The 27543-nt window shown below is 44.5% G+C and overlaps 1 protein-coding gene across 1 annotated transcript in view; it reads left to right on the forward strand.

Annotated features, from left to right (window-relative positions):
* LOC126100667 (uncharacterized) overlaps window positions 1-27543 on the forward strand; it is a 210734-nt gene that overhangs the window by 2321 nt on the left and 180870 nt on the right. Inside the window, exon 2 of the mRNA XM_049911287.1 lies at window positions 22614-22863. Coding sequence (XP_049767244.1) covers window positions 22614-22863 — 250 coding nt within the window. The remainder of the gene's footprint in view (window positions 1-22613; window positions 22864-27543) is intronic.

Here is a 27543-nt window from a genome sequence, read left to right on the forward strand (position 1 = left end):
ACTCTGCAAATCACATTTAAGTGCCTGCCAGAGGGTTCATCGAACCACCTTCACAATTCTCTATTATTCCAATTCCGTATAGCACGCGGAAGGAACGAACACCTGTATCTTTCCGTACGAGCTCTGATTTCCCTTATTTTATCGTGATGATCGTTCCTCCCTATATAGGTCGGTGTCAACAAAATATTTTCGCATTCGGAGGAGAAAGGTGGTGATTGGAATTTCTTGAGACGATTTCGTCGCTACGAAAAACGCCTTTCTTTTAATGATGTCCAGTCCAAATGCTGTATCATTTCTGTGACACTCTCTCTCATATTTCGCGATAATACAAAACGTGCTGCCTTTCTTTAAACTTTTTCAATGTACTCCATCAGTCCTATCTGGTAAGGATCCCACACCGGCCAGCAGTATTCTAAAAGAGGACGGACAAGCGTAATGTAGGCAGTCTCCTTAGTAGGTCAGTTACATTTTCTAAGCGTCCTGCCAATAAAACGCAGTCTTTGGTTAGCCTTCCCCACAACATTTCCTATGGGTTCCTTCCAATTTAAGTTGTTTGTAATTGTAATACCTAGGTATTTAGTTGAATTTAAGGCTCTTAGATTAGACTGATTTACCGTGTAACCAAAGTTTAACGAGTTCCTTTTAGCACTAATGTGGATGACCTCACGCTTTTCGTTATTTAGGGTCAACTGCCACTTTTCACACCATTCAGATATCTTTTCTAAATCGGTGGCTGTTGACAAGCTGGGACCATGGCTTCTTAGGTTCTGCGCCATCCTCGAACCCTACCAGCAGCTCTTACCAACTGAAATCTGGACTTGTCTAATCCAGTAGTCTTGGGTCCAACCGATATGGTCACGACCCAGAAGAGGCGCTGCAGGCTACGTCGTGCTGTTAGCAAAGACACTCTCGTCGGTCGTCTGCTGTGATAGCCCCTAAAGGATACGTTCGTCGCACGTCCCACACTGCGGTTTATTCACGCAGTATTGCTTGGCTGTTAGCACTAACACTTTACCCGAACAGCGGTGGTCTTCATCGTCGACCACTGTGTTGTCCGTAGTAAGAGGTAATGCTCGAAACGTGGTATTGTCGGCACGCTGTTGACACTGTGGATCTGGGAATATTGAATTCCCTGACGATTTCCGAGTTGAAATGTCTTATGAACATTCCGCAGTCTGTTAATACCTGTCGTGCGGACATAATGACGTTGCAAACATTTTCACGGTTATCACCCGAGTACAAAACGACAGCTCCGCCAATGCACTGCCCTATCGCTATCCCATGACCTCTGTGACATCTGTGTACTTACAAGCCTAATTTGGCAAGGATGGGATAGGCAGTCGGTCGTGTGCCTGTATCAGCAACCATTCCGAGCTTTTCCTGAAGTAATTTAGGAAAATCAAGAAACTACAAATCAGAATTGCCAGTCTCCATCCCCCCAAATGCAAGGCCAGTTTGTTCAAAACAGTTCAAGCTAATTTGGCTAATCCCAAGCGTACAAGGTACTGCTTTGTTTACATATTCTTCAAAAAAAAAAGTTTCATAATTTGGAAAGCCAGAACCACACTGTTCGTTCATGTCGCAACACCAGTCACTGCACACAAAACACACACTGCACACGCACAGCTGCTGACGACTGGATCGTGGCGATTGTGTTTGGTTTCTGTTTTGTGTGCCGCAGTTTCTCATTAGCTAGCCTGAGATACTTATCCTGAAAGACATAAACCTACTGCATCGGCTGGCTGACATTTCTATTTTTTTTGTTTTGTGTGCTACCACATTTCGGCTGTGTAGCCATTCTGAACCAACTGTACGACTATCAGGAAAGAAAAAAACATAATGAGAATACAAAATAACAATCGGTCACAGTTAGCACAGTAAACTCAGGGTAAAAACAAAATAAAAAAGAGCTTTACAATATTTAAAATGTAAACTACATATGTTTCGGATTACATTCATTTAATTCTGAGGGCAGTCCGCGTTGGCCTGATGTAGAATAAAGTAAAATAAAAATAAACGCTACGTAAGTACAGGTAAAAATTTTAACTAGATAGTCGTTGAAAGCGCCATGTTATAAAATGCTTCACGAAATTACTGGGTTCTAGAGCTGCAGCTATGATATTCGGTTCAGCACAGAAAGCAGCACACAGACAAGCCGTTTACTAGTGTGGGGGACCAGTGGACTGTGTGCTGCGACATCCCACAGCAAACAAGTCAGAGGTAAACCTATATGCACAAGTGCGCTTCATGTGTGTCCACCACCTCATTGCTCAATCTAATGAACGCCCAATAAGTGTGCAGCAGCGTGTATACTCCTACGACAAGGGTCTCTAGTATTCTAAGAGCTCGAAACGTAGTGATCAGTATAGAGACTTGCACATCGTCATAGGCAGCTGAAATATCGAGGCAGAGGAGGTGAACGTGGGCCAGCTGTCAGCTGTTACTGCCGCACGGTGAACATACGAGCCTCGCTGTCTCCTGGCCTCACGGAGGGCCTCTCCGTTATTAGATGAGAGCTCTGACGTTATAGTGAGGAGGCGTAACGGCGCTTGGCTGCCTCTTAAATGCGCCGACACGCGCTTTGGCGCTCATCTTTCTTTCGGTTAGGTCCAGTACACACTTGGATAACTCAAATCAAGCAGAATGACAGATGTTTTATACCTTCGGACGAATTAAATGATACTGAACTTGAAAGACAACTCACTCGATTGGTAAAGAAGCAGATTTCAATATAGCATACTGCACGTTTCTATTACCATTTACCAGATGAAGACGCAATCAATAGCTGCTCCCTCACGGTGGCATATTGCTTCATGGCTTCCAGTTTAGCTGTATGATTCAGATACCTAATAAAATTCTTATAAAAGTTCTTATTCTTACATAAATAGCTACACTGAAGAGCCAAAGAAACTGGTACACCTACCTAATACCATGTAGGGCCCCTGCCAGCACGCAGAAGTGCCGCAACACGACGTGGCATGGATTCTAACTGATGTCTGAAGTAGTGCTGGAGGGAACTGACGCCGTGAATCCTGCAGGGCTGTCCATAAATCCGTAAGAGTATGAGGGGGTGGAGACATCTTCTGAATAGCACATTGAAAGGCATCCTAGATATCCTCAATAATGTTCACATCTGGGGAGTCTGGTGGCCAGCGGAAGTGTTTAAACTCAGAAAAGTGTTCCTGGAGCCACTCTGTAGCAATTCTGGACGGGTGGCGTGTTGCATTGTCCTGATGGAATTGCCCAGTGTCTGTCGGAATGCACAGTGGACATAAATGGATGCAGGTGATCAGACAGGGTGATTGGGTACGTGTCACCTGTCAGAGTCGTATCTACATGTATCAGGGGTCCCATATCACTCTAACTGTAAATGCTCCACACCATTACAGAACCTCCATTAGCTTGAACACTCCCCTGCTGACATACACGGTCCATGGATTCATGAGGTTGTGTCCAAACCGATACACGTCTGTCCGCTGGATACAATTTGGAACGAGACTCGTCCGAACAGGCAACATATTTCCAGTCATCAACAGTCCAATGTCGGTGTTGACGGGTCCAGGCGAGGCGTCAACCTTTGCGTCGTGCAGTCATGACGTACATGACTAGGGCGTCGGGTCCGAAAGCCCATATCGATAATGTTTCGTTGAATGGTTCGCACGCTGTCTCTTGTTGATGGCTCAGCACTGAAATCTGCTGCAGTTTGCGAAAGGATCGCATATTTCTTACGTTGAACGATTCTCTTCAGTCGTCTTTGGTCCCTTTCTTGCAGGATCTTTTTCGGCCGCAGCGATATTGGAGATCTGATGTTTTACCGGATTCCTGACATTCACGGTACACTCGTGAAATGGTCGTGCAGGAAAATCCCCACTCCTCGGAGATGCTGTGTCCCATCGCTCGTTTGCCGACAATAACACGGCTTTATATAGCCGCGTCGTCGTAAATCTTGATAACCTTTCATTGTAGCAGCGGTAGCCGATCTAACATCTGCGGCAGACACTTGTCTTATACAGCCGTTGCTGACCGCGGCGCCGTATTCAGCCTGTTTACATATCTCTGTGTTTGAATACGCAAGCCTATACAAGTTTCTTTGGCGTTTCAGTGTACAACTATGTCATGGACATCAGGAAACATTTGTTTCAAAATAGAGCACAGAGATTTTTCAACTTTTCTTTTTTGTCCAATCTGTTTCCATGAAAAGCGTCAAATTCTTCTTCAAAATGTAACACTTTGTTTGTCAATGTTGTTGTGAAGAATAAAGACTACCAAGAGATTTAATTGTTATCAAGTCTGCATTAGACTCTTTTACTTTGCTTTTGACATGCGGAAAAATATCTGAGATCGTGGAGTAATCACGTACAATTACTACATTTGTTAAAATGAAGAGATCAGAGTGCGGCTGTAGTGTAGTGGTTAAGTTCGAGCAAAGACGATTGTGAGTTCGAATGGCAGTTTTTAATTTTTATTTTTAAATCATAATCTAAATAAGTTTCATCATTATTTTTATTCAGTTAACTGGTCTAAATGTGGTTTTTTATTTTTCATTCTTTGCTGTGTCGCTTTTTATACGTTCTCATTTTTCCTTCATACCATTCTTGCTTCGTTCGAATGACTGCGGAATGTGATATAAAAAATAGAACACTCGGTGATGAAAAATGAAGTCCATTGTCACCGTTTCTTGCTGCAGAATTTATCTATAACTTTGGAGTTGAAACTCTCAAGTTAGATCAACACATTCTTCTCAATAGAGAGACATTAAGCCATTACTCTGATATAGAATTCGGAAGAGAGGTCTTGCTCCTCTTCAGAAATGAAAAATATCTTTCAGGTTCAGCAATTGTCATCAGTATTGTCACAACTATTTTGAGAAGTCTTGTTATGTGAGAGAAACTGTCTTGCAGGTTTTTTCTCTAAATGAACTGGTACGGTGATACAGCCCCAGTAATACTCCTGAAGTTTGGTTGTTGGTACAGTACCGAGAGCTCTGTCTTTAACCTTTGTCTCTCCTACAACAAGAATAAGCTCATTCTCTGGGAAACATCTTGAGAATTCTTCAAACTTGAGGAATCCCAACAGCTGTGTCGCCTCCAGATGATACAAGGCTTGAAAACGATCATGGTATTGTCTATTAATCCGTCGCAGACTTCTTTTGCATTTGAATGTCGGCAAACACTTACCTTCTGGCACTTGCTCTGACAGGTGGCTGTTGATGCATTGTAGTACTTGAAGGAATATAGCACCTTTAGCGCTGGCGTGGGTGACGCCACATCACAGCGTGCTGAGACGAACACAGACAGCTGCAACCCGTTTCTGAGTGGATCGTAGTGCGGCTGAAATGTTTTCAGCACTGAGCGCTGCGGTACCTAGTTCTGGCCAAGAGACCACTACAACAGGTGTTCTCGTCTGATTTGTCTGCATACCACTACGCGTTCGAAAAGAAGTAGTGTTAATTTTAACGCGCTTTCTGACTCACATTCACAGAGAATTTTAGGCGATATTTGCAGGGTGCTGTAGGACATTAGCACATGATCACCGGCTGCCACTGCATTGAAATAGTTAATATACCTTGACAGTATGAAGCTACAATATCCAGGAGCAAAAGCTAATAAACCTAAGCAAGATAATTTATTTATTTCCTCTTTATTCAGTGGGGTAGAGTAATGCAGTAACTTGTGGAAGATTAAATTTACGGGAATTAATTTATGTGAAAGTAATATCTGAGCTTTAATTAATTTGGAAATTAATTATTTAAGTAGTGACTTCTTCTTTTTTCACTTGCATCTGTACTTTCTGTAATTTTTCTCCATTCGAGTTTGGAATGTTTATGCTGCGGATTGGTATGGGTATTAGTTTCTTTACTGAAGGTAACCACAGAAGTTCGCTTCTCAAATCTCGTTCATAATCTTTCGGCTGAAAATGAACTGAATACAGGAATGCAGTTTCTACATTCAGTTTGTCCGCGTGTTTGCAAATGAAGAACATTGTAAAACGATTACAAAACTGCGAGTACATTTACGAACAGAACAGAGAGATAGCTTCTAGAGCAGACTGCAAAAAAAAAAATTAATAGCGTCTAGAGAAGATTGTATAAAAAATCAGTCAAATGTATACAATTAGTTGTCCGCACCATTGTTCGGCGATATGCTTTTTATATGCGTGGCACGCCACAAAATTGTGGGTGACTGAAAACCATTCACGTATATAAACCAAGTCTGTTTTGCAATACGCACAATGAAAAAACCATGCAAATGAAATTCAGCCTTTATGGCTGTGCGATATGTCGCAAAAATTATTGTTTTACATGTTTCTACGATCCTGATTCGAGCTGTGTTCCATGGGTTGCACATTAAACTCCCCGCACACGTAGATTAAATAAGATACATAAAATGACTACTGATTTGATTGAAAGAATCTCGTGTATCCTTTTTTATTTCAAATCTCCTTAAAAAAAGGAAAAGTAGCTATTTTTTCAGGATAAAGATCACGAAAATAATAAGTGATTCATTAGATACAGATAATTTGCGCAGTCTTGGTAAATCTGTTGTTAGATTTACGTGTGAATCAAAAAAAGTACCAGCAGCGAGAATGAAGCCACAGACCTTATGCTTATGAAACTAGGCACTTACTCGCTTTGCTACGGATGCAGTTAGCGGCCGTACAAAATATATAAATACGTCTAAAATTTTGAAACTCGATTTTCTGGAAAACGTCTGAGAGTTGCGTCTTCCTGTTTACATATGTTTAAGTCTTAGCCTTGCCCACACACCCTGTCAGTATGAATCATAGTGGCGACGTGAAGTTTATACTGTACCATTTTAAGGCACCGGCGCATGCACTGCCGAATGGTAAGGAGTCAACATGTAGCCACGAAATATTACATAGCAAAATATCAGAACTGAATACACTGGACCTGTGTGCTAAAAGAGAAAAGCAAATTGTGCATCCTGGCGTCACACGTTCAATGCATCTTGCACCCAGCTACTTTTTGAACTAAGTTTTATGAGCAGTGACTGCCACAGTCAAAAACAATAATTTAAACAGGAGTTTAGCTGCGCACTGATCACATGCTACCACAGTTTGTCTGCAGCTTAGCTCAGCTCCAAAGTGTCAAGACCTTGATTACAGATTATGTCGACCACAACTACTAGTAGGTACGGCACAGTTACACGTATTACGACGTCAGGGTTTTAATCTGGAGATCTGTCCTTTCCCTAAATATGCTTGTGTTTCGATATGCAAGACATTTCTGTTCCACATTAAATATTACGATATTTGATTGTGACGGGCTTCCAGTTAAAGTATCTGTAAATGGCTCAAAGAAACCGCGCTATATTTTGATACGACACTATTACATATATAAAAATATTCACCAGTATTAGCTTATTTTAAAAGTGCTGCGTGATAGAACCAGCACTATGGGACTTAACTTCTGAGGTCATCAGTCCCCTAGAACTTAGAACTACTTAAATTTAACTAACCTAAGGACATCACACACATCCATGCCCGAGGCAGGATTCGAACCTGCGACCGTAGCGGTCTTGCGGCTCCAGACTGCAGCGCCTTTAACCGCACGGCCACTTCGGCCGGCTACGACACTATTACATATATAAAAATATTCACCAGTATTAGCTTATTTTAAAAGTGCTGCGTGATAGAACCAGATCATATTTTCATTAATATTTAGCATAATATGAATGAACGAATGTTACTTACGAACTTACGAAGTGATCAGCGTAGCGAGGTACTCATTTCAATACGTTCTGTCTTAAGAAAATGATGTACTTTCAGTGATGGTCGGATCGTCTTTTGATGTAAGTTTGTAAGAAGTTCACATATGTATAGCATGGCTTGGTTACGCGAAGGTCAGTTGTTTTCTCAAGGTCGTACCTGGTGGTGGGGGTGGGTCTGGGCAACTTCTTACAGGGGCTGTGCTTTATTTATGGACGGCAATTCAGCTACACCGTTCTAGCACTTTTAAAGTTTACGGGTGTCGGAATTTTTAAACAGCGCCTGGGGACTTAGTCTCACGCTGCTTTCGAGTGTTGTTTGATTTTGCGATTGCAGGACTGAACTCTACCCGAGAGTCAACCTATTCCGTGATGAACTTTAGCAGACATAAGCACCATCACTGATAAACTTCAGTGGAAATGAGTGTATAGCATCGTTGTCCGGGAAACCCCTTATTCGGTGATGTTCGGCCGCCAACTGCAAGTTTTATTTCAGTCGACGCCACACTGGGCGACTTGCGCGCCGGTGACGAGGATGAAATGATGTTGAGAACAACACAACACCCAGTCCACGAGCGGAGAAAATCTCCAACCCGGCCGGGAATCCAAACCGGGCCCATTCGCATGGGAGGCGAGCACGTTACCACCCAGCTAAGCAGGCGGACATAAACTTTAGTAATAACGCGTGACTGAAACTAGGGTTTCGTTCTGCTTTCACGGCAGCTACTCTAACTGAGGGATCGGCCTAATCTCGTCAACTGTTCACCCAATCTTTACTGCACTCAGCAACGATCTCAATTCTTTAATCTCCATGTGAAAAACACTACGCATTTAAGAAATTTATTTAAGGCTATCATATATACATCGGTTTGCCGGCCGTGATGGCCGTGCGGTTCTACGCGCTTCAGTCTGGAACCGCGTGACCGCTACGGTCGCAGGTTCGAATCCTGCCTCGGGCATGGATGTGTGTGATGTCCTTAGGTTAGTTAGGTCTAAGTAGTTCTAAGTTCTAGGGGACTGATGACCTTAGATGTTAAGTCCCATAGTGCTCAGAGCCATTTGAACCAATAAATATACACAAACAGTACTAGATTGCATAATTAATAACAGGAATTTTAAGTGTGCCAAATAATTCGGAATTGCAAATGTTTCTAAAAAAATAATTTTAACAGTACACTCAGAGCTAGTACTTATCGATTGTAACATCGAAAATAAAGTAATTCCTTTTCACAAATTTTAGCTTGAAATATAATGTACTGCGTATAAAATTATGTGAAAGGTTCCAGAAGCAGCTGAAATAATATTGACCTGTCCAAAATTCGAAAAATAGTACTGGTATCGACAGCTACTGCTGAGGAATAGTAATGCTAGAGGAGGATGTCATGTTACAGTAGCAAATGTTGCAATGTCTCTGATGGGAAAAATAGCGTAACAAATGTTGCCAATCCCGAAAGCGTTATGAGAGGTTTGCTTATTTACCTGCAGGAGGTTCCTCATTGTATCGGGGATACATCGAAAGCGCTCTCACACCCCGAAATCAAACGAAATAGCGTGAGGCGTCATATATATTGAGTACACTGTACCTAAATGAGTGGGTTGATTGTGTCCACCAGTTCTTCCCTCCAGCCGGTGAAGATGTCCGATTCTCTTAAGTATATTTCTCGTTTCTCAGTCTCTCGACTTTTCGCCATAGGTCCCCCATGTTAGCATCACCCGTCAGTGAGACAAACATCGACTTCCTGGAGTCGCTTTGGTAATGGTTCAAGCATCTTTGTTCTCTGAAGTCAAAGCGTCGCATTTCAGATAAATTCCCTACACGCACTGCGGGCTAAACTTGCTTAATGGTGACCACCTTAAAGCAATACGCTGACAGAACTGCGTCTTCAACCCTATACTTCATCCAGTGAGGTAGGGTGCGAAACTGGTCGCATAGATTTCTATTCTTGTCTGATACTGTTCCCCGTCGGTATTGTCTAAGTTCCTTTGGGTTGACCCGGCTACCTGGACGCAGAACGCGAGTGATCAACATGGAACAGTGATTAGGCCCCACGAGGTTGTTCAAGACTTTGCAGTCACATATAGGAGCGAGAGATTGAGAAACGACGGAGACGTCAAGACCTGAGTGTCTTTGATAAGGTGAAAGTATCATCGTGGGCGGAAGGTCGTTTTACGCTATGAGGTTTTGATTTTCTTATAGTGAGAGGATAGTAGAAGTACTGTGCTCTGTCTCCTCGACTGCTGTGGTATCAGGGGTTAGGTCGGCAGAAGTCGAATAAAGTGGTTCGATCTGACAGAGATGTGTTGCCGTAAATCGTTATGAGCTGTCAGGCAGACGTGAGCTGAAGTTGTGATCACAGCAGTTGCAGTGCTATTAATTGCTGGTACACAGTATGCTTATGAATGAATGTGGCATCCATCTCATCAATAAAGCCCTCTTGAGTTATGTGACCTATTTATAATGTTATCTGGGGGAGAGGATTGGACCTAATCTCAGGAAGTGGCAGGATAGCTACACGAACGGTAATCATCCCACGGAGCAAACTTCCTCTTTTAGGTCTTACTGATCAGGCATCAATTGGAAAATTATAAGTACTAATTGTAATCTTGCAAATAAGAGTGATTCTGTCTCGAACGTGTAGTCTGGCATTTGGATTCATTGTGCACCTAGATTACGTGCACTGTCAATCAGATTTGCAGTGTACCGCCGGAGTAGACAACATTCCATTGGAACTACTGACGGCCTTGGGAGAGCCAGTCCTGACAAAACTCTACCATCTGGTGAGTAAGATGTATGAAACAGGCGAAATACCCTCAGACTTCAAGAAGAATATAATAATTCCAATCCCAAAGAAAGCAGATGTTGACAGATGTGAAAATTACCGAACAATCAGTTTAATAAGCCACAGCTGCAAAATACTAACACGAATTCTTTACAGACGAATGCAAAAACTAGTAAAAGCCGACCTCGGGGAAGATCAGTTTGGATTCCGTAGAAATACTGGAACACGTGAGGCAATACTGACCTTACGACTTATCTTAGAACAAAGATTAAGGAAAGGCAAACCTACGTTTCTAGCATTTGTAGACATAGAGAAAGCTTTTGACAATGTTGACTGGAATACTCTCCTTCAAACTATAAAGGTGGCAAGGGTAAAATAGAGGGAGCGAAAGGCTATTTACAATTTGTAGAGAAACCAGATGGCAGTTGTAAGAGTCGAGGGACATGAAAGGGAAGCAGTGGTTGGGAAGGGAGTAAGACAGGGTTGTAGCCTCTCCCCGATGTTATTCAATCTGTATATTGAGCAGGCAGTAAAGGAAACAAAATAAAATCGGAGTAGGTATTAAAATCCATGGAGAAGAAATAAAAACTTTGAGGTTCGCCGATGACATTGTAATTCTGTCAGAGACAGCAAAGGACTTGGAAGAGCAGTTGAACGGAATGGATGGTGTGTTGAAGGGAGGATATATGATGAACATCAACAAAAGCAAAACGAGGATAATGGAATGTAGTCGAATTAAGTCGGGTGATGTTGAGGGTATTAGATTAGGAAATGAGACACTTAAAGTAGTAAAGGAGTTTTGCTATTTAGGGAGCAAAATAACTGATGATAGTCGAAGTAGAGAGGATATAAAATGTAGACTGGCAATGGGAAGGAAAGCGTTTCTGAAGAAGAGAAATTTGTTAACATCAAGTATAGATTTAAGTGTCAGGAAGTCATTTGTATGGAGTGTAGCCATGTATGGAAGTGAAACACGGACGGTAAATAGTTTAGACAAGAAGAGAATAGAAGCTTTCGAAACATGGTGCTACAGAAGAATGCTGAAGATTAGATGGGTAGATCATATAATTAATGAGGAAGTTTTGAATAGGATTGGGGAGAAGAGAAGTTTGTGGCACAACTTGACTAGAAGAAGGGATCGGTTGGTAGGACATGTTCTGAGGCATCAAACGATCACCAATTTAGTATTGGAGGGCAGCGTGGAGGCTAAAAATCGTAGAGGGAGACCAAGAGATGAATACACTAAGCAGATTCAGAAGGATGTAGGTTGCGGTAGTTACTGGGAGATGAAGAAGCTTGCACAGGATAGAGTAGCATGGAGAGCTGCATCAAACCAGTCTCAGGACTGAAGACCACAACAACAAGAACAACCTATGGATCGGAATAATTGTTGTGTCTAATGTACTTCGAACTTGGCTGATCAGTTATGGGATTGGCAACAATCGATATAGATGTTGGCTGCAGATTTGGAAGCTGTCGTATTGTTACTGGATAACGCAGTGGTAAGTACGCCGTGAGTCCATACGAGAGGACAAATTATCCACATACCTACATCAGTGATCAACCGTCAAACCAGCGTTGTAAAAGAAGGTGAGTGATCACTTTCGGCTACGCCGACATGACGGTGGAAACCACGTGCTGTGGTCACGTGGAGAGCTGCGCCACCCATCCTCCACAGTGTGCGACACTGTTATTTGCGCTGGTTGAACAAAAGCGCCTCTGCGACTGCAGCACGCACTGCGACGGACTCGTTTTCTAGGCATCGGTCTTTCTACTCCGCTCTGCCTCATTCTAAAGCTGATGTTGCTGCCTTTCACGTAGACGGTGCATGTGGGATTCTGTACGCACGCCCCACTTTGTTTGGCGCAACACTGCTGGTCCTTGTGTACGCCGACTCTTTGTCATCGTATTCATGTATTGGTAATATTGTGTTTGTAATGTATCCCTTTCAGAATAAAGGAAGAAATGTGATAGAAAGGTAATGAACGTACGTAGTTCTTCGGAAAGAAAAATTGTTCAGAGTCGGGATACATCACAGTGACTACAGCAGGAGCATGATGGAAGATATGTCACAAGAACTTCAAGTATGGCTAAATACACCTACTGTTAGCCAAAATAAAATTATTACTTTAAAGTTCTTGGCCGATTTACTTCAAATTTCTACATTCAGATGAAACAGTGAAGCAAATCAATGACAAATTAAACGCCTAACAAACGACGTGTAGTGTGGTAAAAAGACTGTAAATCCTGTCGCGAGATTAAATTACAGTGGCAGTATCCGTGTTGGAGGCAGTACTGTCACACGTCATTAGAACGACGGACGAGCGAAAGCTCGAGAATTTGACAGAAACATGACTGCAAACTCAAATTTATTGATCATTTGCTGTTGTTACATCGACATATACCCTACAGGATATTTTAGTCCGTGTTTCACAGCTGTTTTTTTTTTTATTATTAAAATCCGCGGCGCGACACGACTCCTAAGTCATGTTGTGGTTCAAGTGGCTCTGAGCACTATGGGACTTAACTTCTGAGGTCATCAGTCCCCTAGAACTTAGAACTACTTAAACCTAACTAACCTAAGGACATTACACACATCCATGCTCGAGGCAGGATTCGAACCTGTGACCGTAGCGGTCGCGCGGTTCCAGACTGTAGCGCCCAGAACCGCTCGGCCACCCTGGCAGGCTCAGGTTGTGGATATAGTACGTAATTGTAAGTAATTAGGGATTCTTTCAACCCTGCTAACTGTGGATATGTATTTATATTGTACAAAATATTAATAAGTATGTGAAAGATTTATTCATTAAGCAAATGCTCATATTTTAAGAGTCAAAATACACTCCTGGAAATTGAAATAAGAACACCGTGAATTCATTGTCCCAGGAAGGGGAAACTTTATTGACACATTCCTGGGGTCAGATACATCACATGATCACACTCACAGAACCACAGGCACATAGACACAGGCAACAGAGCATGCACAATGTCGGCACTAGTACAGTGTATATCCACCTTTCGCAGCAATGCAGGCTGCTATTCTCCCACGGAGACGATCGTAGAGATGCTGGATGTAGTCCCGTGGAACGGCTTGCCACGCCGTTTCCACCTGGCGCCTCAGTTGGACCAGCGTTCGTGCTGGACGTGCAGACCGCGTGAGACGACGCTTCATCCAGTCCCAAACATGCTCAATGGGGGACAGATCCGGAGATCTTGCTGGCCAGGGTAGTTGACTTACACCTTCTAGAGCACGTTGGGTGGCACGGGATACATGCGGACGTGCATTGTCCTGTTGGAACAGCAAGTTCCCTTGCCGGTCTAGGAATCGTAGAACGATGGATTCGATGACGGTTTGGATGTACCGTGCACTATTCAGTGTCCCCTCGACGATCACCAGTGGTGTACGGCCAGTGTAGGAGATCGCTCCCCACACCATGATGCCGGGTGTTGGCCCTGTGTGCCTCGGTCGTATGCAGTCCTGATTGTGGCGCTCACCTGCACGGCGCCAAACACGCATACGACCGTCATTGGCACCAAGGCAGAAGCGACTCTCATCGCTGAAGACGACACGTCTCCATTCGTCCCTCCATTCACGCCTGTCGCGACACCACTGGAGGCGGGCTGCACGATGTTGGGGCGTGAGCGGAAGACGGCCTAACGGTGTGCGGGACCGTAGCCCAGCTTCATGGAGACGGTTGCGAATGGTCCTCGCCGATACCCCAGGAGCAACAGTGTCCCTAATTTGCTGGGAAGTGGCGGTGCGGTCCCCTACGGCACTGCGTAGGATCCTACGGTCTTGGCGTGCATCCGTGCGTCGCTGCGGTCCGGTCCCAGGTCGACGGGCACGTGCACCTTCCGCCGACCACTGGCGACAACATCGATGTACTGTGGAGACCTCACGCCCCACGTGTTGAGCAATTCGGCGGTACGCCCACCCGGCCTCCCGCATGCCCACTATACGCTCTCGCTCAAAGTCCGTCAACTGCACATACGGTTCACGTCCACGCTGTCGCGGCATGCTACCAGTGTTAAAGACTGCGATGGAGCTCCGTATGCCACGGCAAACTGGCTGACACTGACGGCGGCGGTGCACAAATGCTGCGCAGCTAGCGCCATTCGACGGCCAACACCGCGGTTCCTGGTGTGTCCGCTGTGCCGTGCGTGTGATCATTGCTTGTACAGCCCTCTCGCAGTGTCCGGAGCAAGTATGGTGGGTCTGACACACCGGTGTCAATGTGTTCTTTTTTCCATTTCCAGGAGTGTATTTCTTCCAGAAAGTTATATTTATTGAAATGATAAAAGTACGTATTTTACAGTTCCATTTTAGGTTCATTATGCATTACAGATATATTACTTTAATTTGTAATTTAAAAAGGAACAAAAGCTAAGTCTCTGATGTAATTATTATTACTAATCTTTTGGTATAAAAATGGTGTGTATTTGCAAAAGTGAGAACCGTAAGTCTGGAACCTGATTTTTATGAATGTCGCAGGTGCAGACGTATTGACTAGTCGCAGTGGGTTGACACTCAGTTCAAATGGTTCAAATGGCTCTGAGCACTATGGGACTCAACATCTTAGGTCATAAGTCCCCTAGAACTTAGAACTACTTAAACCTAACTAACCTAAGGACATCACACACACCCATGCCCGAGGCAGGATTCGAACCTGCGACCGTAGCAGTCACGCGGTTCCGGACTGCAGCGCCAGAACCGCTAGACCACCGCGGCCGGCTTGACACTCAGTGTTCCAAACACAGCCTTCAGTTTAAAGCTATTACAGTTTCCCAACCGTCTATATTGAATTTTTTGACATATTTGGTGACAGCGTTGCTACATTTCTTTTTCATATATATAGTGTATATTAAAAGTAAATGTAACTTACGTCAGTCCAAATCTTCATTAGAGGAACGTGTAGAAACTTGAAGTAAATCGGCCAAGGACTTTCAGAGACTATTGGTGACAACCTTTCCCCTTTGCATATTAAGCAAATACATGTTTCAAGTCAGATTACAGAATCTCATGTTGACAATGATCTTCTCCTGTACTGAAGATAAAGTGTGCAAAATTTCATCAAGATTGGGTCGAAACTGTAGATTTGAATGAATTACAAACAAACGGACACTAAGGATGCGTCCTTACTAGAGATGGGCAAACTCGTTCATCCTTGGGAACTAGTTCACTGCTGATCGTTCTTTTTTGGGAACCGTTCATTTTTACTCGTTCACCGTTCATTTGTGCTTGGTATATGGTTCTTATGAAAAACTGAAAACTAGTAGTGTAGGAGACTGAAGGATGGAGGGCACCAAAAGGGGGCATTTGCCTCCACCCTGGAGTATAGAGTTTTGATTCATTACAGAATTCTTACACACCTTTAGAAGTTATTTTTGTGATTCTGCAGAACCTGTCGTTTAGCCAACTGTAGCCTTGTGTGGCTGATGGCAGGGAAATAATATAGGGTGGCGCGCGGAAAACCGGCCCCGAGTACAGACTGCTCGCCAATTACGGACGATGTGTTGCCCGTAACGAGCAGATACAACAAACAGACAAACATGTAATAATTAGGCAGTGAAGAAATAACAAGCTAATGCAAGCAACAATGGCGAAACAGTCGATGGCGATGTGTACAGAGCTGGAGAAGAGAACATGAAAATCTCACTCGACGCGCATGGGCTATAGCACATGTAGTCTTGTAAACCTGTTGGTGGCTGTTTCCCAACTTAATAGACCACAAGTGTCTTGTATAAAATTCTTCGTTTCCACTTCCACTACATAGTTATGCTACGTTGTAAACAATAATCGTTTACACCCTATATATATTTCACGTTGTCTCTGAGTTCGTAGGCGACCTAGACTTTATGGAAACATAAAATAAAATGTGGTTTTCTCATCATACTTGCGTCACATGCATAGTAAAAATTAGGTTTTTATGTTGTATTACTAAAGTTAATGCAGCAATAATAATAATAATTAAGTTCGTAGTAATAAAGTTTTTGGTTTGAAAGCTCCTTCTGAGATAATAAGTACGATTTTATGGCAATCTATGCCTTTTCAAATGGAGAGGCATCGCTTTTCCTACTGAGCCAAAATGACCCACAACCCACTTTTTTCTTTTCAAAGAAACCAAACTATCAGGTAATGCAAATTGGAAACAACCAAACTTAAAAATAATTAGAGCCTTCCTAAATGTATTGTTTTGTATATGAAAGATACACGAAAATCGTTTCATATGAATTTTCTTACACTAAAAATTAAGCAAATTATTGTAAGTTAGTCGCTAAATCAAGTCGATGAAACCAAAAAACATATGAATAACAAAACAACTTGCCTCGTTATAAGTATGTCTTCTGCTGTTCATCGATATAATGAAGTGAGCTGATATGCCCTTTTGTTACCTGAAAAGACATACAACGCAATTTTTATGTAATTTACGTAACTATAAAATACTTTTTGATTACCGGTCGGGGACGCTGAATAGCCAGACCCATGTGCAAGAACAAAATGGTTCAAATGGCTCTGAGCACTATGGGACTTAACATCTTACGTCATCAGTCCCCTAGACTTAGAACTACTTCAACCTAACTAACATAAGGACATCACACACATCCATTCCCGAGGCAGGATTCGAACCCGCGACCGTAGCAGTCCCGCGGTTCCGGACTGCAGCGTCTAGAACCGCATTGCCACCGTGGTCGGCGTACAAGAACAGTTTGGAGCACATGTAAAATGGGCGAGCGCAGTGAACGAAACGAACAACTGGATACTGACTAACTAGGAGCAGTCGGCAGTGGAACTGTGACAGGTGGTCAAGCGAAGAACGACGAGTGCGGCCGAGGGAGACCGAGACTGAGACGAGCACGCGACCGAGGCTGGAACGACAACTGCCGAAGCGACCGCCGCGACCGAAGTGAACTACTGAACTATGAGGCGATCGTTCCTTGTTAGAGGGAACTATAAGTAGACTGTCGCGACCGAAGTGAACTATGAACCGATCGTTCCTTGTTCCTGGGAACTATAAGTAGACTGCCGCGACCGAAGTGAACTATGAATCGATCGTTCTTCGTTCACAGGAACTATAAGTAGACCGCCGCGACCGAAGTGAACTATGAACCGGTTGTTCCTTGTCCCCGGGAACTATAAGTAGACCACCATGACCGAAGTGAACTATCAACCAATCGTTCCTCATTCCCGGGAACTATGACTAGACCGCCACGACCGAAGAGAACTATGAACCTATCGTTCCTTGTTCCTGGGAACTATAAGTAGACCGCTGCGACCTAAGTGAACTATGAACCGATCATTCTTCGTTCCTGGGAACTATAAGTAGACCACTGCGACCGAAGTGAACTATGAACCGATCATTCTTCGTTCCTGGGAACTATAAGTAGACCGCCTAGACCGAAGTGAACTATGAATCGATCGTTTTTCGTTCACGGGAACTATAAGTAGACCGCCACGACCGAAGTGAACTATGAACCAATCGTTCCTCGTTCCCGGGAACTATAAGTAGACCACCGCGACCAAAGTGAACTATGAACCGATCGTTCCTCGTTCCTGGGAACTATGACTACACCACCATGACCGAAGTGAACTATGAACCGATCGTTCTTCGTTCCCGGGAACTATAAGTAGACCGCCGCGACCGAAGCGAACTATGAACTGATCGTTCATCGTTCCCGGGAACTATTAGTAGACCGCTGCAACCGAAGTGAACTATGAATCAATTGTTCCTCATTCCTGGGAACTATGACTAGACCACCACGACCGAAGTGAACTATGAACCGATCGTTCTTCGTTCCCGGGAACTGTAAGTAGACCGCCGCGACCGAAGTGAACTATGAACCGATCGTTCCTCGTTCCCGGGAACTATAAGTAGACCACTGCGACCAAAGTGAACTATGAACCGATCGTTCCTCGTTCCCGGGAACTATAAGTAGACTCCTGCGACTGAAGTGAACTGTGAACCGAACGTTCTTCATTCCCGGGAAGTAGACTGCCGCGACCAAAGTGAACTATGAACCGATCATTCCTCGTTCCTGGGAACTATAAGTAGACTGCTGCAACCGAAGTGAACTATGAACCGATCGTTCCTCATTCCCAGGAACTATAAGTAGACCGCCGCAACCGAAGTGAACTATGAATCGGTTGTTCCTTGTTCCCGGGAACTATAAGTAGACCACCACGACCGAAGTGAACTACGAACCAATCGTGCCTCAGTCCCGGGAACTATGACTAGACCACCACGACCGAAGTGAACTATGAACCTGTAACCTCCCCCTCACTTATCGACCTTAATGACAGTGAAAAATTAAACCGCGTGTACCTAATGGAAATTTGGGAAAAGCAATCGTCACTGAGGTTAATTTGTCGGTAAAGAGGGAGGAAAGGGTTACATCTAAATGAAAGGAATAATGCTAATGAAACTGGTGGAAATTAATTTTGAAAAGGGGTAAAGTTAATAAAGAAAGTAACTGTGCGGCTGTTACGTTAATAGTTAACTAGCGGTAATTAGATATTTGAGATTTGGGGGAAATTACGGTCGCCAGTCCTAAGGACAATTACTATAGTAACTGAAAAAGAAAGGTTATTACACATATAATTAGCACTAGAATCGTGGCAATTGAAGGTTGACACGTGTAGTGTGAAAACTGAAAGTTTGTCAGAAGTAATAAATTTCGCTACACTCTGACTGAATTTAGCAAAAGAATTAATAAAACCGGAAAATCGAAAGTCAATTTAGTGACTGAAATTAATAGTGAGCTTTGTTTCTGAATCACATCGAAATTCAGTAAAATACGGTCAGTCTTGGACTACCTCAACAATCATTTCAAAAGCTACTTGAATCTACGCAATTTAGAAATAAGGGATTTAACTTTCAACTTGAATTAAATGATTCTGAACAATTAACAATAGTAAAATTTAGTACGTACCAAGCTGAGCTGCAGTCACAGGTAAGCTAAAATACGGTAACAAAACTAGCACTCTTAATTTGTGCTTGTGTAATCTAAGTATTGTAGCCAGCTATGAATACTTTAACTGAACTTTGAAATTAAAGCAGTGAAATCGAATGATTGAATTTCAACGACACTCGGGCTCATTTCGGAAAAGTAAGGGGCCCTGCTTGGCAATGCAATTGGGACAATGAGCAACAAAGATTCATGCCAAGTTGCTGTAATTTTGTGATGCAACAATTTTAAAAGTTTGAAAAGCTGAGGTCTGCCATACAGTTCTAAAACTTTACGTGCTTCCAGTCTTCCTTGTTGGTTGATTGAAGGTTTGAAGCCGTCGATCGAGGAGGTGGCGACAGTCACTCATTGTCGGCCGTCGCTGTTGCAGAAGCTGGATGTTGGCGCGCCTTCTTCTCGACACGGTCACCAGACGAAACGGGCTCTTGATGTGCGCTAGTTAATGTTTCCCGTCCGCGACACCATGTCAGAAACTATCATCGCAAGTCGAGCGCAATTACATGCTGCCAAACCCCGAAAGCGCGGGAACTCGCGGGAGCTTCACAGAACACACCTGCTCCACTGCACCACCCCAGCCAGACTCCCCCTCTGCTCTGCCCGCGCTCCACGCGGCAGAGTTAACACTACCAAAGATCTTAAGCACTTTGGTTCTCCACACGACCTATCTACGTATTCGTTCGATAGCATAGTTTTTACTACGCAAGACCCAGCGTAAAAATACAAATAATATTTACAAAACAACCAATTATACATCGACATAAATGCGTAAATATATATATATATATATATATATATACAAACAGTAAAACAATTACAATATGTAAAGACACAGAAATGTCATATATTCAGGTAACAGAAATAAGGAAAACAAATTTATAGTACAATAGATGGAAATAGGAGGATATGCATTTCCGGCGTTACAAACCTATCGTTCACCGTTCCCGGGAACTATGTCTAGACCTCCGCGACCGAAGTGAACTATGAACTGATTGTTCTTCGTTCCCGGGAACTATAAGTTGACCGCTGCGACCGAAGTGAACTATGAACCGGTTGTTCCTTGTTCCCGGGAACTATAAGTAGACCACCACAACCGAAGTGAACTATGAACCAATCGTTCCTCATTCCCGGGAACTATGACTAGACCGCCACGACTGAAGTGAACTATGAACCATCATTCCTTGTCCCTGGGAACTATAAATAGCCCGCTGCGACCGAAGTGAACTATGAACCGATCGTTCTTCAGTCCCGGGAACTATAAGAAGACCGCCGCGACCGGAGTGAACTATGAACCGATCGTTCCTCATTCCCGGGAACTATAAGTAGACCGCTGTGACCGCTGTGAACTATGAACCAATCGTTCCTCATTCCCGAGAACTATGACTAGACCACCACGAGCGAAGTGAACTATGAAGCGATCGTTCTTCGTTCCCGGGAACTATAAGTAGACCGCTGCGACCGAAGTGAACTATGAACCGATCGTTCCTCGTTCCTGGGAACTATAAGTAGACTGCTGTGACTGAAGTGAACTATGAACTGATTGTTCTTCGTTCCCGGGAACTATAAGTTGACCGCTGCGACCGAAGTGAACTATGAACCGGTTGTTCCTCGTTCCTGGGAACTATAAGTAGACTGCTGCAACCGAAGTGAACTATGAACCGATCGTTCCTCGTTCCTGGGAACTATAAGTAGACTGCTGTGACTGAAGTGAACTATGAACCCATTGTTCCTCGTTCCTGGGAACTATAAGTAGACCGCTGCGACCAAAGTGAACTTTGAACTGATTGTTCTTTGTTCCCGGGAACTATAAGTAGACCGCCACGACCGAAGTGTACTATGAACCGATCTTTCCTCATTCCCGGGCACTATGAGTAGACCGCTGCGACCGAAGTGAACTATGAACCGATCGTTCCTTGTTCCTGGGAACTATAAGTAGACCGCTGCCTCCGAAGTGAACAATGAACCGATCGTTCCTCGTTCCCGGGGACTATAAATAGACCGCCGTGACCTAAGTGAACTATGAACCGGTTGTTCCTCGTTCCTGAGAACTATAAGTAGACTGCCACGACCAAAGTGAACTATGAACCAATCTTTCCTCATTCCCGGGAACTATGAGTAGACCGCTGCGACCGAAGTGAACTATGAACTGATCGTTCCTCGTTCCCAGGAACTATAAGTAGACCGCTGCGACCGAAGTGAACTATGAACCAATCGTTCCTCGTTCCCGGGAACTATAAGTAGACTGCTGTGACTGAAGTGAACTATGAACCGATCGTTCTTCGTTCCCGGGAAGTAGACTGCTGCAACCGAAGTGAACTATGAACCGATCGTTCCTCGTTCCTGGGAACTATAAGTAGACTGCTGTGACTGAAGTGAACTATGAACCCATCGTTCCTCGTTCCTGGGAACTATAAGTAGACCGCTGCGACCAAAGTGAACTATGAACCGATTGTTCTTTGTTCCCAGGAACTATAAGTAGACCGCCACGACCGAAGTGTACTATGAACCGGGTGTTCCTCGTTCCTGAGAACTATAAGTAGACCGCCACGACCGATGTGAACTATGAACCAATCTTTCCTCATTCCTGGGAACTATGAGTAGACCGCTGCGACCAAAGTGAACTATGAACCGATCGTTCCTCGTTCCCGGGGACTATAAATAGACCGCCACGACCGAAGTGAACTATGAACCGGTTGTTCCTCATTCCTGAGAACTATAAGTAGACCGCCACGACCGATGTGAACTATGAACCAATCTTTCCTCATTCCCGGGAACTATGAGTAGACCGCTGCGACCGAAGTGAACTATGAACCGATCGTTCCTTGGAATTCGTTCCTCGGTCCTGTCGTTCATCTTGGTGAACCATTCCTTGGCACTCATTTGTTCGCGAACTACCCATCTCTAGTCCTTACATGCAGGTGGATAGAAGAACGAAGACGATATTCAGGAAGCTATACAGACTCGGTAATTTTTGTAACTGGATAACGAAAATACATCAACGATGTTAAATATATGACACAAATGGATCTTTGGCTTAGCACATCAAATTAATTAGCTACGTATTTTCCGAGTCCCGCTGCATGCGGCACATTCGGTTCGGTAGTTGCGTTTACTGTACGTACGGCCCTGTCCACCGCGGTTGCAGGTGGGGGCGCGCCTGCTGCTGACGCTGTTTGTGGTGCCGGGGTTGCTGGTGCCAGCCCTGGAGGCGGCCGAGGTGCTGGGCCTCTTCCAGTCGGCGGGCCGCAGCCAGTGGGTGCTGGCGGAGACGTACCTGAGGGCGCTGGAGCGGCGCGGCCACCGCATCACCGCCGTCACCACCTACCCCTCCAGCCAGGGCAGCACCACGGGCAACTGGACCGAGATCCTCCTACCGAACCCCATCAATGAAGACGGTATGTGTCTTACACGTCGTCACAATCGACTTTGTTTTCCAGCCTGTAGGAGGCACCTGTTACCAGAGGAAACAATTTCTTGCCTGGCACACTATCTACGTCTCTGTGGAAGTTGTAACCTCCCCCTCATTTATCGACATTAATGACAGTGAAAAATTAAACCGCGTGTACCTAATGAAAATTTGGGAAAAGCAATCGTCACCGAAGTTAATCCGTCGGTAAAGAGGGAGGAAAGGGTTACATCTAAATGAAAGGAAAAATGCAAATGAAATTGGCGGAAATTAATTTTGAGAAAAGCGTAAAATTAATAAAGAAAGTAAATGTGCGGTCGTTACGTTAACAATTAACTAGCGTTTATTAGATATTTTAGATTTGGGGAAAATTACGATCGCCAGTCCTATGGACAACTACTATAATAACTGAAAAAGAAAGGTTAATGCACATAAAATTAGCACTAAAAGCGTGGCGACTTAAGGTTGACACGTGTTGTGTGAAAAATGAATGTTTGTGACAAGTAACTAATTTCGCTACACTCTGACTTAATTTCGCAAAAGAATTAATAAAACCGGAAAATTGAAAGTTAATTTAGTGAATGAAATTAATAGTGAGCTTTGCTTCTGAAGCACTACGAAATAAAATAAAATAATGTTAGTCTTGGGCTACCTCAACAATCATTTCAAAAGCTACTTGAATCTACGCAATTTAGAAATAAGAGATTTAACTTTGAACTTGAATTAAATGATTCTGAACAATTAACAGTAGTAAAATTTAGTACGTACCAAGCTGGGCTGCAGTCACAGGTAAGCTAAAATATGGTAACGAAACTCGCACTCGTAATTTGTGCTTGTGTAGTCTAAATATTGTAGCCAGCTATGAATACTTTAACTGAACTTTGAAATTAAAGCAGTGAAATCGAATGATATTACTTTAATGCTGCCGTTTGAATTTCAACAACACTCGGGTTCATTCCGGAAAAGGAAGGGACCCTGCTTGGTAATGCAATTGGGACAATGAGCAACAAAGGTTCATGCTACGTTGCTGTAATTTATTGAGAAAAATTTAACAGTTTGAAAAGCTGAAGTCTGCCATACAGTTCTAAAACTTTACGTGCTTCCAGTCTTCCTTGTTGGTTGATTGAAGGTTTGCAGTCGTCGATCGGGGAAGTGGCGACAGTCACTCATTGTCGGCCGTCGCTGTTGCAGAAGCTGGATGTTGGCGCGCCTTCTTCTCGACATGGTCACCAGACGAAACGGGCTCTTGATGTGCGCCAGCTAATGCTTCCCGTCCGCGACACCGTGTCAGAAACTATCATAGCAAATCGAGTGCAATTACATGCTGCCAAACACCGAAAGCGTGGAACATGCGGAAGCGTCACACAACACACCTGCTCCACTGCACCACCCCAGCCAGACTCTCTCTCTGCCCGCGCTCCACGTGACAGAGTTAACACTCCCAAATATCCTAAACACTCTGATTCTCCACACGACCTATCGATGTAATCGTTCGATGGCATAGTTTTCCCTAGGCCAGACCCAGCGTAAAAATACAAATAATATTTACAATATAAACCAATTATACATCGTCATATATATATATATATATATATATATATATATATATATATATATATATATATATATATACACTCCTGGAAATGGAAAAAAGAACACATTGACACCGGTGTGTCAGACCCACCATACTTGCTCCGGACACTGCGAGAGGGCTGTACAAGCAATGATCACACGCACGGCACAGCGGACACACCAGGAACCGCGGTGTTGGCCGTCGAATGGCGCTAGCTGCGCAGCATTTGTGCACCGCCGCCGTCAGTGTCAGCCAGTTTGCCGTGGCATACGGAGCTCCATCGCAGTCTTTAACACTGGTAGCATGCCGCGACAGCGTGGACGTGAACCGTATTTGCAGTTGACGGACTTTGAGTGAGGGCGTATAGTGGGCATGCGGGAGGCCGGGTGGACGTACCGCCGAATTACTCAACGCGTGGGGCGTGAGGTCTCCACAGTACATCGATGTTGTCGCCAGTGGTCGGCAGAAGGTGCACGTGCCCGTCGACCTGGGACCGGACCGCAGCGACGCACGGATGCACGCCAAGACCGTAGGATCCTACGCAGTGCCGTAGGGGACCGCACCGCCACTTCCCAGCAAATTAGGGACACTGTTGCTCCTGGGGTATCGGCGAGGACCATTCGCAACCGTCTCCATGAAGCTGGGCTGGGCTACGGTCCCGCACACCGTTAGGCCGTCTTCCGCTCACGCCCCAACATCGTGCAGCCCGCCTCCAGTGGTGTCGTGACAGGCGTGAATGGAGGGACGAATGGAGACGTGTCGTCTTCAGCGATGAAGGTCGCTTCTGCCTTGGTGCCAATGATGGTCGTATGCGTGTTTGGCGCCGTGCAGGTGAGCGCCACAATCAGGACTGCATACGACCGAGGCACACAGGGCCAACACCCGGCATCATGGTGTGGGGAGCGATCTCCTACACTGGCCGTACACCACTGGTGATCGTCGAAGGGACACTGAATAGTGCACGGTACATCCAAACCGTCATCGAACCCATCGTTCTACCATTCCTAGACCGGCAAGGGAACTTGCTGTTCCAACAGGACAATGCACGTCCGAATGTATCCCGTGCCACCCAACGTGCTCTAGACGGTGTAAGTCAACTACCCTGGCCAGCAAGATCTCCGGATCTGTCCCCCATTGAGCATGTTTGGGACTGGATGAAGCGTCGTCTCACGCGGTCTGCACGTCCAGCACGAACGCTGGTCCAACTGAGGCGCCAGGTGGAAATGGCGTGGCAAGCCTTTCCACAGGACTACATCCAGCATCACTACGATCGTCTCCATGGGAGAATAGCAGCCTGCATTGGTGCGAAAGGTGGATATACACTGTACTAGTGCCGACATTGTGCATGCTCTGTTGCCTGTGTCTATGTGCCTGTGGTTCTGTGAGTGTGATCATGTGATGTATCTGACCCCAGGAATGTGTCAATAAAGTTTCCCCTTCCTGGGACAATGAATTCACGGTGTTCTTATTTCAATTTCCAGGAGTATATATATATATATATATATATATATATATATATATATATATATATATATATATATATATAGTAAAAGAATTACAATATATAAAGACACAGAAGTGTCATATCTTCAGGTAACATAATAAGGAAAAAAATTATTGTACAATGATGGAAATAGGAGGATATGTATGTCTGGCGTTACAAAGTCAAACTGATTTTTTCACAAGCTCGTCATTTTGCTTTGGTATTTTAATACCAAAGCCTCGGAAGTAAGTGCCTTTAGCTGTCAAAGTAATCCTGGCTTGCAATGTCGTTAGTAACTCGTTTGTGTTTCAATGAAACTGATAGTACAGATGGCTTAATTTGTGGTGAAATGAAATTAGCGCTTGGCTAGGTCCTCGCGTCGGGTAGACTGGTCGCCGGACGCAAGTGTTCTCAGTTGAAGCCGCTTCGGAGACATGCGTGTCGATGAGAATGAAATGCTGATGAAGACAACGCAATGGCCAGACGGCGAGTGGACAAAATCTGCAACCTGGCCGGGAATCGAAGCCGGGGCCCTTGCCTTGCCCGTCATTCTGCCACGCTAAACATTCAGCTACCGATGCGGACAGTTGTGGCATAAGTAAGCGAACGAACTTGTGGACCAACACAAAACCAGTCAGATGAACTCACAGCTTTGTAAAGACTCTAAGAACTATCCGTTGTGCCATCGATTCAGAGAGCCTTTTAATGTTTCTGATACAATGTCAGTACAGCTAGTCTTCATCCAGGTCCAGATGACATCGATCCTAACTACAGAGAGACAGTGATGAGCCAGCTGGTACTGAGTAAGTCTGAATTCCGTTCACCAGCTGTAAATGACAGCAGTATATCTGTAGCGACTTGGACTACCTTATTTACACTGATCAGCGACAACTTTATGACCACCTACCCAATAGCCAGTACGTCCACCTGTGCCAGGGATAACAGCGGCGACGCATCGTGGCATAAAAGCAGTGAGGGCTGGGTGGGTTGCTGAAGGGAGATGGCGCCACATCTGCACACACATGTCACCTGATTCCCGTAAATTCCTGGGAGCTCTGACGCCACATTCAATCACATGACAGATGTCTTTAATATCTGGCGTGTTGGGGTGGGGGGGAGGGGGGGAGGGGGGCACCATACCAATTGGGACTCGCCACTGTGTTCCTCGAACCACACCATCACACTCCTGGCCTTGTGACACGGCGCGTTATCTTGCTGGAAAATGCCGCTGCTGTCGGGAAACATGATCGCCATGAAGGAGTGTGCGTGGTCTGCAACCGCTGTACGACACCTCTTGGCTGCCATGCACGAGCTCCGCTGCACCCGTGGATGTGCATGTAAATGTTCGCGAGAACGCAATGGAGCCAGGAGCGCTGCTGTCGCTTCACGTGACAAGGCGGTCAGCGAGCTCAAGGGGGGGGTTGTCGTCTTCGAACGTATGAAAAAACAGGTGATTTTCATTTTTTTTTCAAATGAACCCATTGCAGCTGAAATATTGGTTACTGACGGGAGTTGCCTAAGCCCTCCTATTTGGCCTGTAACATAATAATTTTGTTTAAGTCATTTTCAATATACTTTCTATCAGCATACACAGGATAACTGGAAAAATTTTA

This window comes from Schistocerca cancellata, chromosome 9 (assembly GCF_023864275.1).
Source record: "Schistocerca cancellata isolate TAMUIC-IGC-003103 chromosome 9, iqSchCanc2.1, whole genome shotgun sequence".
In the NCBI taxonomy this organism is placed as follows: Eukaryota; Metazoa; Arthropoda; class Insecta; order Orthoptera; family Acrididae; genus Schistocerca; species Schistocerca cancellata.